Here is a 16,092-nt window from a genome sequence, read left to right on the forward strand (position 1 = left end):
ACAGCTGTGGCATCCAACAATGAAATTAACATTTCAACAGGAAGTAGGGAGCCATCCCAACAGAAAGGGCCGCCTGATCCTGCTTTGGAGAACTTTAAAAAAATTATCCTTCCGGAGGCTACACCATGTGCCTCCTAGGGCCCCGCTTACGGATTTGTTAAAATGAATCATTTGGTTATAAAATGAGACAAATGTTTATTTTGACAAACAACATCAGTTGGTTAAAAAACTGACAAGGAAATGGATCAGATATTTTAAAATACGAAATGAATATGTTTCCTAATGTTCCACAAAAAAATTTTTAAATGCCTCCTTTTCCCTCCTGATAAAAAAGCACAGTTGAAAAATTACTACTTGGCTATTCCTTTCGAAATTACCCTATACTAGTCATCCCGTCTTATCTTCAAAATGAATGACCTCATCGAGGTTACCCATTTCCCCCTCGCACTTTGTCCCGGGACTGGACAAAAATGAGCAAATCAATACCGCATTTTTGCAGGAACCTGCTTTTGATTTTCCAACGTCTACTTCTTGGAGTTACCACCTAGTTAGAGGCTCGCCTCTCCGACCAGACCGAGAACGTTCAGGTACTGTTCACCCGGCGCCTCTTTCCTAGAGGTAGCTTGGACGGTCTCAGGCTCAGTGTCCATTTAATCATGGCGTTTGTAATTCGGTCTCCCCGCTTGGACTGCTCGACACCTGAAAACTCGCCGCTCGAGGTTTCTGAAATCGGGTAACCCTGGACGGACTCCACACGGCTGCTAACAGGGGCAGGGCAACAGCAAATAAAGCAAAGCCCGAACTGGCCGCAAAGAAAGGAGCAGGAGCAACCGCAGGCGCAAACCCGGCGCGCCGCGCCCACCCACCCGCGCCCCGGGAGCCCCTCCACTGCACCCCTTGTCCCAGGGCTCCGACCCTCGTTCTGCTGATGTCCCCCACCCGAAACACCTCACGCCCCTGCACGGCTTCCTCCACCTTCCGAGCCCCAGCACCTTCTCGGCTCGCGCACCCAGCCGGGCAAAAGCGCCCCTGCAAACCCGCCCGCCCGGCCACCACTGCCGCAGCGACCCCAAATCGCGCCCGCCCCCTCCCCCACGCCGCATTGTTCCCGGGTAGCCGCAGGCAGCCAGCACCCCGGGGCTGGCCAGGCACTGGGGACACTAGGGACCGCACTGCCTCCACTCACCAGCGGCTCCGCACAGGAGCAGGAAGCGCAGCAGAAGCGCCATGGTGGCGGCCCGGCCGTGGGCGGCGACTGCAGGTGGGGGGCTCTCGCCCGGAGTCCGAGTCTCCCCGCGCCTCGCGCGCTCCCGACTGGCTGCCAGCTGCTGCACCTCTGCACCGCAGCCTCACCCCGCCCCGCTCGGCAGGTGACATCGTCACTTCCGGCAGTGGCGGAGTCCCGCGGCTCCATAGGGCTCCGCCGGGCGCGTGGGGTTGATATGGCAACCGGGCGCAGGGCTCCGCGCGCGGGCTGAACCCCACCCTCCCACCCGGGAACTCCCGCGTCCGCCTCGCTGGGTGTAAAGGGCGCGGGTGGCCCCTAGTCCAAGCCTGAGCTGCGGCTCCCGCCTCCAAACCTTCAGATAAACTGGGACCTGTGCCCCAGGCTCAGGCCAGCCCCTCTCCCCAGGCAACTAACTGTGAGCCCTTGCTTCAGGGGGCGAGCCCGGACTGCACTCACCAGCCTGCCTGGGTATCTATCTGCTGGGCTGCGTTTGCATTCGGCCCCGCCTGCACTCACCCCAGGGAAGCGCCTCGGGAAACGCGTCCTATCTCAGGCGGTTTGCTGCAGGGACCAGAGCTCCCGCCAAGGACTCTGGGGAAGTGAATTGGCAGCCCGGGCATTTCCTTCCAGCTCTTTGAGTCGGGTGGGCTGGTGGAGAAGGCTCGAAAAGGCTTTTCCCCATTTCCAGTGATGCTCGAACCTCTAAACTTCAGCTACGGATTTGGGGGACAGGCCCGGATTGGCTTTCCCCGCCTTGTACCTAAAGGTTATTCTAGCCCTGAGATTGGCGAAAGATGGTTAAAGTTTTGGGGGCGGGGGATTTTTGGACTGGGGAATAAGAGATCTTGAGCCGCCGGGTCACCCCAGCCAGGTCGGTTTTGCCCCTGGGTGGCTGCCATATGTCTTCTTGTGTCATTTTGCCGCTTGATCTCAGTTGCTCATTTCAGGTAACGTTTATTTATAGCTGCTGAGACCTTGGTGTACCCAGCAGTTCCATATCGGGAAGGAACGACAGGAGAGAAGCAGCGTTGTGCAGTGGGTATTTTCTTGGGCTCCAAAATGGGGCAGTAACTGGGTAAGTTACTTAGAAACAGCGCCTACCTCAGAGGTAGTTATGAAAATTAAATGAGATAATGCAGAAAAGAATGCTTGGCACCCTGCGCCTGCTACAATAGTAAGTAATTAGTAAAGTGGAAGCTAAAGTAGAAAAGAGAAGTCAGTTATCAGGAAGACCAAAATTGCCCAACTGTAATTTAGTCTGGTAGTTTGCAAACCCCGCTGCATATTAAAATTATTTGGAGAACTTTTACAAAATACCAATACCTAAACCCCACTCCAAAAGCCCTAATGTAACGTCTCTCCAGTGGAATCCTGGCTGATCTAAGGAAAGGGGACAGTAACCGCTAGGGACTTCCTATTGGTTGAGGAAACAGGTAATCTACTGGATGTAATTGATGGCATAAGATATTTGGAATTTGAATTTTTACTTACCATATTATACTTTATGAAGTTATCTAATTAAGCATTAAAGTTGTTCCTATCTATTTCAGACTGTTCTATGAAACCTTTTATAGTATTAATCACTTCAAAGCACCACACGTGTGTTATAAAGTTGCTGCCACCGAGTGTCTCCTCCACTGGGGAGAAATTAAACCCAAACTTCAGGATCATCTCAGCCACTTACTAGAGGAAATCTTTAGAAATTGCTTAAAGGGATGTTCACCTTAATCTCTTTTCTTCTGGTAGTTTTAAAAGAAAACAATCCTACCCTTTGCCTCCTTTGGTGGCAAACATTTCATAGCTCTCCATCGCTTCTGTTACTCTGAGTGTTTCTAGAAGGCCGAAAGGGCCCATTATTTACCTTTGCCAGTCTTGGAAGCACAGCCCGTCATAGCAAGTTCCTGAGTATGTGTTGAACTGCATATATTCAGTTCATAACAGGGTGGTCAAAAGAAGGTTTACACTTGTTCATATGGAAAACACAATAATTAATAAAATAAAATAATAGTACAAGAATAAACTCTGTTTCACAAACTCACAACTGTAAACCTACTTTTGCCAACCCCCGCATTAACATATTGCCGTGTTATAAAAACTATTTAAATATCCATGCAGTAACTCCCAAATTATTACATCTTAATTTATCTTTTAATTATTTTTTTATTTTTTGAGTTTAGAGAGAGAGGGAGGGAGAGAGAGAGAGAAAGAAACATCAAGTTGTTGTACCATTTGTTTATGTATTCATTGGTGGATTCTTTCTTGTATGTCCCCTGACCTGGAATTGAACCTATAACCTTGGCATATGGGACGATGCTCCAACCAACTTAGCTATTCGGCCACAGCTTAATTTATCATTTTAGAATGTACTTTTAAAATGTAAATTTTATGATGTTAATGTTTTGTACTTCGTATTACCGAACACAAATTAGTCTCATAAAGTTATCTTTGGACTTGGGTTTGTGACTACTTCATATAAACAATAGCTAAAATTATGCAGTTGTCTGAAACTTCGTAATGACACTTTAATAAGCTTTTGTAGCTATTTTCAGTTTAGAAAGTATGTTTCAGCACTCTCCCTCCTGGGAGCATGCCTGCACCCTTCCCTTCCCCCACAGGCATACATCTCCTAAACTCTAAGGGACCCCAAGAGACTTGCAACCAGGGGAGCAATGGGCAGCAGGAGCTGTCCCAGGCTACTCCCCGGAACTTGTCCCCAGGGTCCCTTTTATCTGACTCCCCAGTAAGGCAGCAGCAGTCCTGCCCAGGCTCACTTCTTTCCTATAATGTTTCTAGAGAGCCAAAGCAGCCCTGCCTAAGTATACTCTTGTTGCTTCTTCTATCCTAGGGCCGTCCTTATTTCACACTACCCAGCTTTTTAACAAATGTACCCTTAAAATAAAAACAAAAGAAAAGAAGTTGTATCTCTTGGAAGCTGTGATGAAAAAATCTCTTTAATTCTGGAACATACATTATTGATCATTTGGTATCCTCAAATCAAGCTAACAAAGAGCGCAGTCACTAAATGAATTGCCCCGTCTTAAAGGTAAAGCACCAAGCACTCCACATTATATAGCCTCTAAACCAATAGAAAGGTGATTCCTGGCCCATTATGAAGGTAATAATTAAAGAGACATAAATAACTCTGAGGGTAACATAGAGTCTGTCCTTCCAAAGATTTCTCAGCAGTAATGGATTTTTTAACACGCCCACACATCAAAGTTTGACTTATATTTAAGAATTTAAGGATTTTTCACCTCTTCTATGCCTGGAATATGAAGGCATGCAAAGCAAGAAACTTTTTTTTTTTAAGAAATTTTCTTTTTATAGGGGAACTCAGGAGTTAAAGATTCTAGCCTTAGTTAATAGACTTCAGTGATTAATGCAGGTGGAAAGCTGTTATTTCAGGAACTGGAATGCATCAACAAGCAATTCAACCTTTGTGCCCCAAGGGTCTGCAAGCAGTGGAGATAGTATCTGAGTTGTTGATCAACAGATAAAGAAGTACAAGGAAAATCGGCCACCACCGCCCACTGCTTTCCAATTAGCCTTTTCCCCATTCCCTCACCTACCTTTCCTTGGCCTGATAAAGAGGTCAGTGTGAAATGAGGTGTTAAAACGATTAAGCGCCCATAAAGATCCAATCCTTGTCTCTACTTACTGGTTCTGGTAGTGACAGGCAGCACAACTCCTGCTTTTCTGGTTTCACTTTCATACCTCACACTGATGATTTTCATGTTCTCTAGGAAACAATAATACTGTTCTTAACAAGAAATGAAGGTTTCCCACAGTGTGTTCTACATATATTACCAAGAACAGTGGTGTCGTGGATTAATACCATCCTAGTCTTTTTTGTTTACCTCTAAGCAAATGAACTTGTAAATACATACCTTTTTAGTGTGATGGCAGGTATGTAATATTTATAAATCAACCCTTAGCCACTGACCCAGAATGTTTTTTACATTCTCAATAATGCAAATTCCAAAAAATACCTAAATTAGGGCATTTCCAGAACCACATTCTGACTTTCAGGGGCCGTAGGTACACTTGCCTTTGTGGACCTCTCTCACCTAAAAAAATACTTCAAATTGTCTGTTATGGTTATGTTGGTATAAAGGCAAATTTAATCCACACCAGATCATATTATTTATTTTGATGTTAAAAGAAATGAAAATGATTTTATAGGCTCTGAATAAGTTGGCTCTGGGCATTGCTTGTCTCCCTCCCTCTCTCCACCCCTAGTGTAAGTTGTTCTGATGATGCCAATAATATTAAAGGTTTCCTTTGAAAAGGAAGGAAAACAAGTGAACTTACAAATTTCCCTCTCATCTCTGTCTCTATTTCACTTCTTTTGCCCAATTCCCTATTCTGAGGGTGTCTTCATCCCTAGTCTCTTTTCTCTACTTTTCTTCTTAGGCCACATCAATCTATTACAAAGTACTACATTTTCCCTGTACTAAAGATAAGAAAGAGACAGATATTTGCCTCGGAATAAAAGTGTGTTGCTTGTTTTATTTAAGCTCTTCCTTCATCTCCACAGTTCCATAGTGTATTTTGGCTTTGAGGTGTTTGTTGGTTTGTTTGGATGCAAAGACATAGGACTGGTAGAATAAGCCCAGAGAGCTTATTCTCTGGGCTTATTCTCTGGGATTTGTGCACTAACTTTGGTGGTGACCTTTAGAAAGCAGATCAAACTCTGTGAATGTCATAATCCTCAGGAAGAAAGAACTACAATGGCTGGTGTTAGTAATGAAACAATAGGATATTTTGAGAACAGATGACAATGTTTGCAGAGTGCTCTGGGCTTTTGAGATTGAAGATGCTATGCTTACCCCAGCATTAAGCCCATTTAATTTATACCCAGATTACAAACTTAAATATTACAGAAGTAGATGGAGCCTCCATGTGCTTTATATCTTTCTGGGTTCTTTTTGGCTGGAGACAGCTTTCTGTCTGATAGGTAATAACAACGCTTTACGTTTATAGGCCATATACTATCTTTCATCCAAGGAGTTCAAAGAACTAAGCAATTATGACTCATTGTTCCTTAAAATATCTCTATGAAACTGGTTATAGGTACGGAAACCACAGCCATGGAGGTGTTGAGATGTTAACAAGGCATTTTAGGAGTCAGAGACAGAATTCAGAATGAGTCCCCCCTTTCTCTGGATTAGACTGTAATCAGTAGTGTGTATTCCCTGCCAGTGAAGACATGCTCTTCAGGGGCTTCAGGCTGTGTTTATGACAAAGATAGTAAGAAGAGTTTAGCTGTCACACACTTCTCCAAGCTCGTCTCATACGTCCTGTCCCCCCTATAGCTACAGCCACTCTGCAGATGCTGCTCCTCTGCCTGGACTGCTTGACCTTCCCAGGTGGACGTCTCCTGGCCATCCTTCCCATTTCAGATCAAGTGTCCCTAAGAGAAGCCTGATTAAATCAAATTCTAGCATTACAGTCTCTCAAAGTACCAGGTACCTCTCCTTCCCGCGGCACTTGCCACCATTGCAGTTTTATACTTGAAGGTGTTATTTGACTGTATGATTAATGCCTATTCCACTCACCCAACTGTAGGCTCCATGAGGCAGGGAACATGTCTGTTTTCTTTACTACTGTAGCCCCAGCATCTAATGTGATGCTTGATATTAAGTATGGGCTTAAAACATATTTGTTGTAGAGGTAATTCAGATTTTAGGAAGAGTGTTCTTTTAAAACTTGAACCCAAATCCTGAGCTTCAACTTGGAGTTATAATCAGGAAGAAAATGATTGTCATTAAAAATTATTATTGTAATATATTTGAATAAGAAAATGTACAGAATACCTTAATAATTTAATTAAAACCCTTAAAACTCTAGTAAGAGGAAAAGAGACAAATTAGGAAAATAAGGAAAGGAGGAGAGCTCAATAAAAACAGTAATTCAGGGGAGCTGCTGTAATTTAATACAAAATTTATTTCTGTTCTTTGGAAATGTGAGATTAGACAGGGAAGCCAGTGGATTATTTTGATAGCAAGAATACCCACTTGAACCAAAGAAATGGACTTCTCTCTTTATATATATCCCTTTGGCTCTTTGACTACTTGTCACCTTCACACGTTAACTTGAATGGTCAGGATGGGCTCACTATAGATTCTTCTGCGGCATCTAAGGAAGACTGGGAGAAGGCTGATGCATTTGACTTGTCCATTTCCTGCCTTACGGAATGGCTCACTTCTGAGGCTGCTGGAGAATTACTGCCAGCCAAAGCCTTGGATGTACCGACTGGTGGCTCAAGTAAAACACACAGTGGGCCCCTCCTCTCAGAAGTCAAGCCTTTCGATTTAGCAGAAGGAACAACCAAGGTTGGTGTGTGTGTGTGTTGTTGTTGCTGTTGTATTGTTCTTCATTTTAAACAAGACCTGTTACAATCCTATCTGTATTTTGGAGGAAAAAAGCACAAAACAAAACCTTGTGGAGGCAGTATCAAGGATAGATGTGGAGGAGAAAGAAACAAAAGAAAGATCATTGAAAAAATTATTGACCCAGTTATAGTAAAAGCTGATGGGGCCGGAACTCAAGTTGTGGCAGGGAGAGGGTTTGAGAGATATTTTGGAGAAAGAACTAGCAGGGTTTGAGCTCCATTGGATGTAGACTGTGAGGAACAGGAAACAATCAAAGCCTTCTTAGGTTTCTAGGTTTGGGCAATCAGTGGATAAGGGTGCTATTAACTAAGTAGGAATAGAGGAAGGGCAGGTTTCGTGGAGTGTAAATGTTAGGTTTTTGGCACCTCAGGAGCATCCAAGTGGAGATGCCAGAAAGAGAGACGATCCAGATTTTGGAACCTAGATTACACTCCTTTGAGGAATTAGTTTGCTCTTTATATTGGTTGTAATTCTTACTGCAGCCATGCTGCAAATGTGGTTAATTTTCCAAGGAAACCCATGAACACTCATCTAGACTACAATGTTGCAGATAGAGCAGGTGAACTGTCATTCGTGAAAATACCTCTTTGGGGACTTGCATTCATCAGGCCAACCTGGCACTCCGAAAGCAACCTTTCTCTCTCAGATGTGGAACCGGGAGCCCAGGTTTCTTTGCCAAACCTTATCCTCTTCCCAGGAACAATGGGAACCTAGAATGTTTAAGGGCAAGCTGCATATATTAAGATGTGGAAGCAGTACTGTTTGTAGCTTTAGGGAGATGGGACTATGTTGGCTTTTAAAGAAGTGAGAGGGGGAGTTGGCAGATCTTTCAGGCAGGGAAAAGGGATCTAGCACGGATAGATGCTGATGGGGACACAGTGAAAAGTTGTAGCAAAGGACCCTGGTGAGAGTTGAAAGAGTGAGTAGCAGGAGTGGTGAGTCAGCAAGAATGAAAAGCCTGAGACCACAGATCCCAGGCAGCTTTGGCAACCTTATTAATGGGTTTGGGAAGATATCAGCTGTGATACTGTGATCTATAAGTTATATATAGATAGATATAGATATATGTGTGTGTGTGTGTGTGTATACACACACACACACACACACATTTGGTTATTCAGATGACCAAAATTTCTTTCTTTGTGTATATGTTTGGTCTTCATTCATGGTTCCTGACTCACAGTTCCCAAAACTCTTTGAATTTCCCGAGTTATAAGAGCAATGGGAACATCTTCTGTTATAATATTTGATCTCTTACCCTAAGTTTCTGAAAAGCTTTAGCACCATAAATGTGCAATGGGCATCTTATTTTTTACAGCAGGCTTCTTCTCCTCACCACTGGGCTTATGTTAATGAGGTGACAGGCAGACAGGCAGCTGGCGTCTGAAGTCTGCTCTGACAAGTTAAACAAACCCGAGAAGGGCGTTGTTTGGGCCTCCAGTCTTGAGCCAGTTTGTCAGAAGCATGGGCACAGGTGATGGATAATTTGGTTTTGCAGCTGGCCTCTTAAAGTGGTTTGCGGTGATGGTGAGAGCATCTTGCAGGACTGAGCTCTTGACCTGTGGAATCTGATGTAATCCCTGGGTAGATAGTGTCAGAATCGAGTTGAATTGTAGGACACAGAGCTGGTGTCTGAGAATTGCTTGGTGCTGTGAAAAACACCCCCGCCCACACAACAGACACATTGGAATTGAGGAACAGAAATTTTGTCAGCCATGCATGCTGCTACTCAGTCGTGAAGAAGAGAAGGAAGGTAAAATGTGTGCGTGAGGGTGTTGGCGGGGCGGGGGGCGGGGGGGGGGGTGGATGCCCAGGGGCAATGGGAGTGGGCACAGAAAGGCTGTTCTTTGGACCACCAGGTTCTTTGGACCAAAGGCTGTTCTTTGGACTCCTTGGCTAGGCCAGCCACTCATGGGGATATTGGATATTCCTAATTTCAGATTGCTAATAGTGAGAACATGCTATGCCAACCCACGATTCGAGCTCTAACGGACTAGGAAACTTGCAAATCTCTGGGAGGGGAGAAATTTCCTATTATGTAGATGGGCGTGCCGTCAAGGTGATCTTACCTGTTTAAAGGTCAGTTAAACATTCCTAATTCAAAAGCATTTGAAAGATGTAAGTAGTTTCTCTTTATTAAAGAGCATTCTTGTCACTGCTGAGCATTATACTTTCACTTTTATGTAAACCTTTTTGCATATAAAAATATGCGGTAGCTGATTTTGTGATTCTTTTTGTTGCTTTTTTATTTGCCATTTCCCTGGATCTGCTATGGCTAAGCAAGCAAGGAACATAGCGAGTGTCACTTGCGGGACATTAATTTCTGTTCTGTCAGTGAGACAACTTCAGTTTGGCAAGAGAGGCTAAGTGGGGGTGGGGGTGGCAGTTGACCCTTTGTAGCAACTTAAGAAAACTGAGGAAAGAACATTTAAACATATTTAATATGAATTTATTTAAAAAGCCTCTAGGCCCTGGCTGGTGTGGCTCAATGGATTGAGTGCTGGCCTGTGAATGAAAGGGTCACCCCTTCGATTCCCCGTGGGGGTGCAGGCCTGGGTTGTGGGCCAGGTCCCCAGTTGGGAGTGTGCGATAAACAACTGACCAATGTATTTCTCGCACACTGACATTTCTCTTTCCCTCTCCCTTCCCCTCTCTCTAAAAGTAAATAAATAAAATCTTTTAAAAAATAAAAAATAAAGCACATTTAGGCAGCTCCAGTTTGTAGAATTTCAGTTTTGGTGTAATTCCAACAGGGATGGAGTACACTCTGGCTTAACCAAGTATTGAGTGCATAGCTGGGGGTCTGTTAGCATGATAGTAATTTTCATTTTCTTTTTTTAACCCTCACCCGAACACATGCCACTGACTTTAGAGAGAGGGGAAGGGAGGAAGAGAGAGGGGGAAAGAAAGATCAACACAAAGAGAAACATCAATCTGTTGCCTCTCCTACATGCCCTGACCCGGACTGAATCCGCAACCCAGCGATGCACCCTGACCCAAACTCATGATGCTTCAGTGCACGGGATGACATTCCAACCAACTTAGCCTCGCCAGCCAGGGCAACGTGGTAGTAATTTTCCACACTGCGTCCTACAGATGTGTTAGGCCATACTTTTTTTGAGTCGTTTATTTCATTATTATACATTTCCTACTTGCTTGATTAAGGAATGAAATGGACTTTTGGTGAGTAGTCCCATATGGCTCTCAACAAACGGCTGCTGGCTTCCCAACATTCCTTTTGTGCAGACGCTCTTTCATGCACTAAAATTGCTTAACGGATGGGAGAAGAATCAAATGGATAAACATTGGCAACTCAAATAGAAACTCAGATGACAACTCAAAATGGTTAATTGGGTTTGGTCTGCAGAACTGCAAAAAGTCATCTGCTTAAAGATATGCCTGCAGATTCCAGGGGCTGACTTCCTAAAACACCACTTAAACGCCAATTACTCTTGAGAAGCGTGAGAGTCAAGTAAAGGTAATAAGAAGGAAGGGTCTCAGTTCAAGTCAAAAAACAAATAAACCAAAGTAGGATGTAATCTTCAACAGAATGAGGAAATAAACATGTAGCCTCCTGATAGCTTGGTCAAATCCTTTTTGACTTCTTTTATTTTTCCCCTCAAACCCCAAAGGACTGCTGAGTATTTTTAAGTAACGATGCCTAAAATACCACAAAAAGTAATGTTTTTCCCCTAAGCTACTCTACTGTGGTATGGAGTGTAGTGAGGTTGAATATGAAGTAGAGTTTCATGTGACCATTGCAGGAAGGATCAGTTTCACCAGGGTGTTTCCGAAGATAGATATAGAAGTAGGCCCATTTAGCAGGCATTCTGATGTTAGTATTGGTTGGGTAAAGTCTAGTAACCTAAGTGAAGCCAGAATGGATGACCTGTATGGGAACTGAATGGGTAGTGGTTGGACTCTGTCTGACACTGAGGTATAGGTTTGAGTGCATGTTTTTATTTAGAACGTAATCCTAAACAGCACAAGTAGAGAAATGGGGAAGTGAGACCATCATAGGAGAAAGCCAATAGAAAGTATGTTGACGAGCAGATTGACTCTGCGGATAATGGGTCAATCCCAGTGTGAGATCCTAGAAGATTACACAGAGTAAGTCGTGGAGTTGTCCCAGGTGAAGTGTGAGGAGCTGGGGTGTTTATCTGTTGCTGGCTGAAGGCTGTTCCCGGGGATATTAACTCTCCAGCATTCCCCATCTTTAGGGGTCCAGCACACTCCTACAGTGGGGGAAAGTCTTCAGGCAGTCAGTCAGTCTTTGGTTCTGACCCACAGAAAACGCATGAACAGTAAATGCTGAGTGAATATGGGCCATGCCCCTAAAGCATCTGCTGTTTTTTGGTTATCAACCACATGGAGAATTTAATTAAAGTCATGGATTCTCTCACTAGGAAAAAAACAATGAGTACATGTATGTACATGATTTTGCATTTGATTTCTTAGGATTCAAAAGTTCCACCTGAGTTGCCAAAAGGCACTCTCTGTCTTTGAGGATCTATGCTGATTTGTAGAAAACTTTTACCTTGTCTTAGCTTGCTAGAAAGTGAATACGGGGGCATGGGGAAGGAAGCGGCCAGGGAATTATCAATCCTGGACAGCCTTCTGGAAGAAAATACTGTGAGATCCAGATGGTGAGCCCGTAGTTAAATTAAAACACCATGTTCTTGATGGAGGAGAGGATGGCATTGTTAGCAGGACTCAGAGATGTGAAGGAGGGAGGTGCAGGCGTTCTTGTAGCAGGAGGTATAACTAAAACATGGTGGTAAAAATGTGCCAGAGATAGGCCTAGCGACTGAAGAATGGTGTTGCCAGAGATTAAGTGTCTGTGTCCCTCCCAAAATCTAAGTGTTGAAATCCTAACCCCCAATGGGATGGCATTGAAGAGGGGGCCTTTGGGAGATGATTAGGTCATGAGGGATGAGCCCTCATGAATGGACTCAGTGCCCTAATAAAAAAGACCACGGAATACATCTGAAACTAATATAATGTTGAATTGTCAAGTGTAATTGAAAATTTAAAAAAATAATAATAATATGAAAAACAAAGAGGCCCACGAGAGCTGCTCAGCTCTTTCCCCCATGTGAGGACACAGTGAGAAGGAGGCCATCTGTGAACTAGAAAGTGGGCCCTTGTCATGTACAGAATGTGCCTGCGCCTTGATCTTGGGCTTTCCAGGCTCCAGAACAGTTCGTTATTTAAGCCCCCAGTCTATGCTGTTTTTGTTATATGTAGCAGCCCAAACAAACTATGAAGGATCTTTCCAAATTGGTTAAGCTGTAAACCTTGATTTGATTCCAGTAGGACCATCTAAAAGTCCTATAGGAACAACACAATAGTCTGGTTTTTTTTTTTTTTTTTTACATTTTGTTTGTTTGTTGAATGTGAGCTCCAATCTTAGTTGCTGTAAAGCAGGGGTGTCAAACTCATTTTCACCAAGGGCCTCATCAGCCTCGCGGTTGCCTTCAAAGGGCCGAAATAATTTTAGGACTATGTAAATGTAACTACTCCTTAACTGTTAAGGAGTTGAAATTACATTCGGCGCTTTGACGGCAACTGTGAAGCTGATGCGGCCCCTGTGAAAATGAGTTTGACACGCCTTCTGTAAAGGATGTAAAAATAGATTTTCTCCCCTTATGCCCTGACTGCCAGCTATTTGGAATTCCTCCAGAAGCAATGACTTATCCCTTCGAACATGTTAGTATTGATGGCTGTTGGAGAGAGATTCCTAGTACCCAGGAAAATGAACAGATATGGAAATTGCTATGATGTTATCATGACCTTAAAACAAAGACAACACTGCAGAGCCATCTGGCACCATATCTGAATTTCATTAACCTGGGAACACTGTCCCCCCTGCCCTGGAGATTCCTGAGACACTGCCCCAACCCAATTCACAGGCCCACCCAAGCCGTTTCCGGTGGCTTTTCCATACAAATGTCTTGTCTTGGTTTATACTGCAAACTTTCCAAAAGCAGACTCTCAAAGGCTCTGGCCTCATGTGACCCGTACCTTTTGCATAAAGAACAATGGCCTCTGCCAGCACTTCAGTCTGAGAGAGAGCTGCCCCTCCAGCCCTTGGCCAATAGCCACACAATTCAGTTTCTGCCTGTATGTTCTTGGCACCTTCTGAGCTGCCGCCCCAGTACTGGAGCTCAGAGGGAGTGAGTTCAAGTAAGTATGTGCAGGCCCTTTCAGAGAGCTGCCTGGGTCTCCAGAAGGCCTTAGCCTCACTCAGCCACAATCCCTGCTGGTTTTCACAGCCAAAAGTTATGGGGACTTCTATTCCTGGCACTGGGACCCTGGGGTGTGAAGCCTATTCTGGGGCTGGGACCCCTTGCTCCTCAGGAGGAACCTCCACAGCCCAGATATCTTCCCAATTTTTAACCCACTCATGGGTGTGGGATCAGCCTGTTCCATGTCTCTGCTCTTCTTGATGTGGCTTCTTTATGTCTGTAGTTATAGGACTTCTTTTCAGCTAGACTTCAGGCAGTTCTGAATAATGGGACTTTTGAGTTTAGTTGTGATTTTGATGTGGTTGTGGGAGGATGCAAGTACCACATTTACCAAGTCTGTCTGGACTTGTTAGATGCATGACTGGTTACTATATTTAGTTCGTGTTTCCTTCTCTTACGGTTTTAAATCACCATCTGTTATTGTCTAACAAATATGTTACTACATCATAGAACTTTAGACACAGAGAAGCCAAGAGATCAATCAATTTTATTCATTTTGCTGATGTAAATGCTGAGATTATTCAGGGAAAGTAGGAAATGTATTAATGTCTTCATATTCAAAGGAAAATAATTTTGCTAAAATTAGTTGACAATTTAGAAAAATATTTAGCTAGTTTGCTTTGCAATTATATACCCAAATGGGTTAAAGAAAAAAATAAAATAATAACATAACCAGAAGAATGTAAATATGTACAACAGGGTACCCTAAAACACTGGAATTTATTTATAAAAAATTGTGTATTAAATCTTATATGTTTAAACTTCAGTTAGCTTCAAAGTACTTTCCATTTGATCCAACACACCTATTGAAATGTTTTTCCCACTGTTCAAAACAGTTTTTGAACTTGTAGATTTTGATACCTTTTGATGCTTCTGCTTTTTTTTTGTTTTACCTCTTCCACATCAGCAAAACACTTCTCTTTGAGGACTTCTTTCATCTGGGGAGACAAAAAAAGAAGTCACTCAGGATGAGATTGGGTGAATAGAGAGGGTGGGCAGGGGACCATACCATTTCTGGTCAAAAACTGCTGAACACTCAGCACAGGGTGGGCAGGTGTACTTGTAAATCACCCATCATGAACTGGGCAAACATGTTGAGAGTCTTCAAGAAAAATTCACTGAAGCTGATGCAGCCTCTCACAACAATTCCAGCTGGTAGTCTGATATAGATGGATTCCTAGAACACTCACCTAGAGGGAGCCTATACTACAAGGGGCCTGCCCACCAGAAGATAATTCCATTTTGGGGGGTCCCCCCTGATATATGTGTGTGCATACATATACATAGGTTTTGTATAAAAAAGATCCTTACTATTTTTAGTAAATTTTATTGAAATATAACATATGTATGAGAAAGTGCACAAATCACAAGTGTGCTAGATGAATTTTCACTGAGCAAACACTACTGTGTAATCACATAAAACCAAGGACAAAAATGTAAGGGATATGATTGATGAGACTGACAACATAAATAATTTTAAACCTACGTACATCAAAAACAATGCAAACAAAACATAAGGAAGAAATAAACATTCAACCAGAACAGAATGAAGGAATAAGAATTTTTAAAAAATGAGGAGATAATAAGAAAACTCTGGGACGTCTCCAAAAGTGCCAACATCCGAATCATAGGGATGCTTATTTTGGTGAAAGAAATAGACTTGCAAGTCCAGGAAGCACAGAGAGTCCCAAACAAGATGCATGCAAAGAGGCCCACTCCAAGACACATCATAATTAAAATGCCAAAGGTTAACGATAAAGAGATAATCTTAAAAGCAGCAAGAGAAAAGAAGTTAGTTATCTACGAGGGAGTTCCCATAAGACCGTCAGCTGATTTCTCAAAAGAAACCTTGCAGGCAAGAAAGGACTGGAAAAAAGTATTCAAAGGGATGAAAAGCAAGGACCTACAACCAAGATTACTCTGCCCAGCAAAGCTATCATTTAGAAAGGAAGGGCGGACAAAGTGCTTCCCAGACAACATAAAGCTAAAGGAGTTCATCACCACCAAGTGATTATTACAGTAAATGTTAAAGGGATTTATTTAAGAAAAATAGGATCAAAACCACGAACATTAAAAGGCAACAAATTCACAACTATCAACAACTGAATCAAAAACAAACAAAAAACTAAGCAAACAACCAGAACAGGAACAGAATCATAGGTATGGATATCATTTGGATGGTTATCACCTGGAAAGGGGAAGGTGGAAAATGGGGAAATGG

The 16,092-nt window shown here is 43.2% G+C and overlaps 1 protein-coding gene across 2 annotated transcripts in view; it reads right to left on the bottom strand.

Moving 5' to 3' along the window:
* The window catches only part of CXADR (CXADR Ig-like cell adhesion molecule), a 52,000-nt gene extending 50,639 nt beyond the window's left edge, over positions 1–1,361 (bottom strand). For both annotated transcript variants that reach the window (XM_024562755.3, XM_024562747.3), the window contains exon 1: positions 1,187–1,361. In XM_024562755.3, the coding sequence (XP_024418523.2) occupies positions 1,187–1,229 (43 nt within the window). In that variant the 5' untranslated portion in view covers positions 1,230–1,361. The remainder of the gene's footprint in view (positions 1–1,186) is intronic.
* Between the last annotated feature and the right edge of the window lie 14,731 nt (positions 1,362–16,092).

Source organism: Desmodus rotundus, chromosome 2 (assembly GCF_022682495.2).
Source record: "Desmodus rotundus isolate HL8 chromosome 2, HLdesRot8A.1, whole genome shotgun sequence".
Taxonomy (NCBI): Eukaryota; Metazoa; Chordata; class Mammalia; order Chiroptera; family Phyllostomidae; genus Desmodus; species Desmodus rotundus.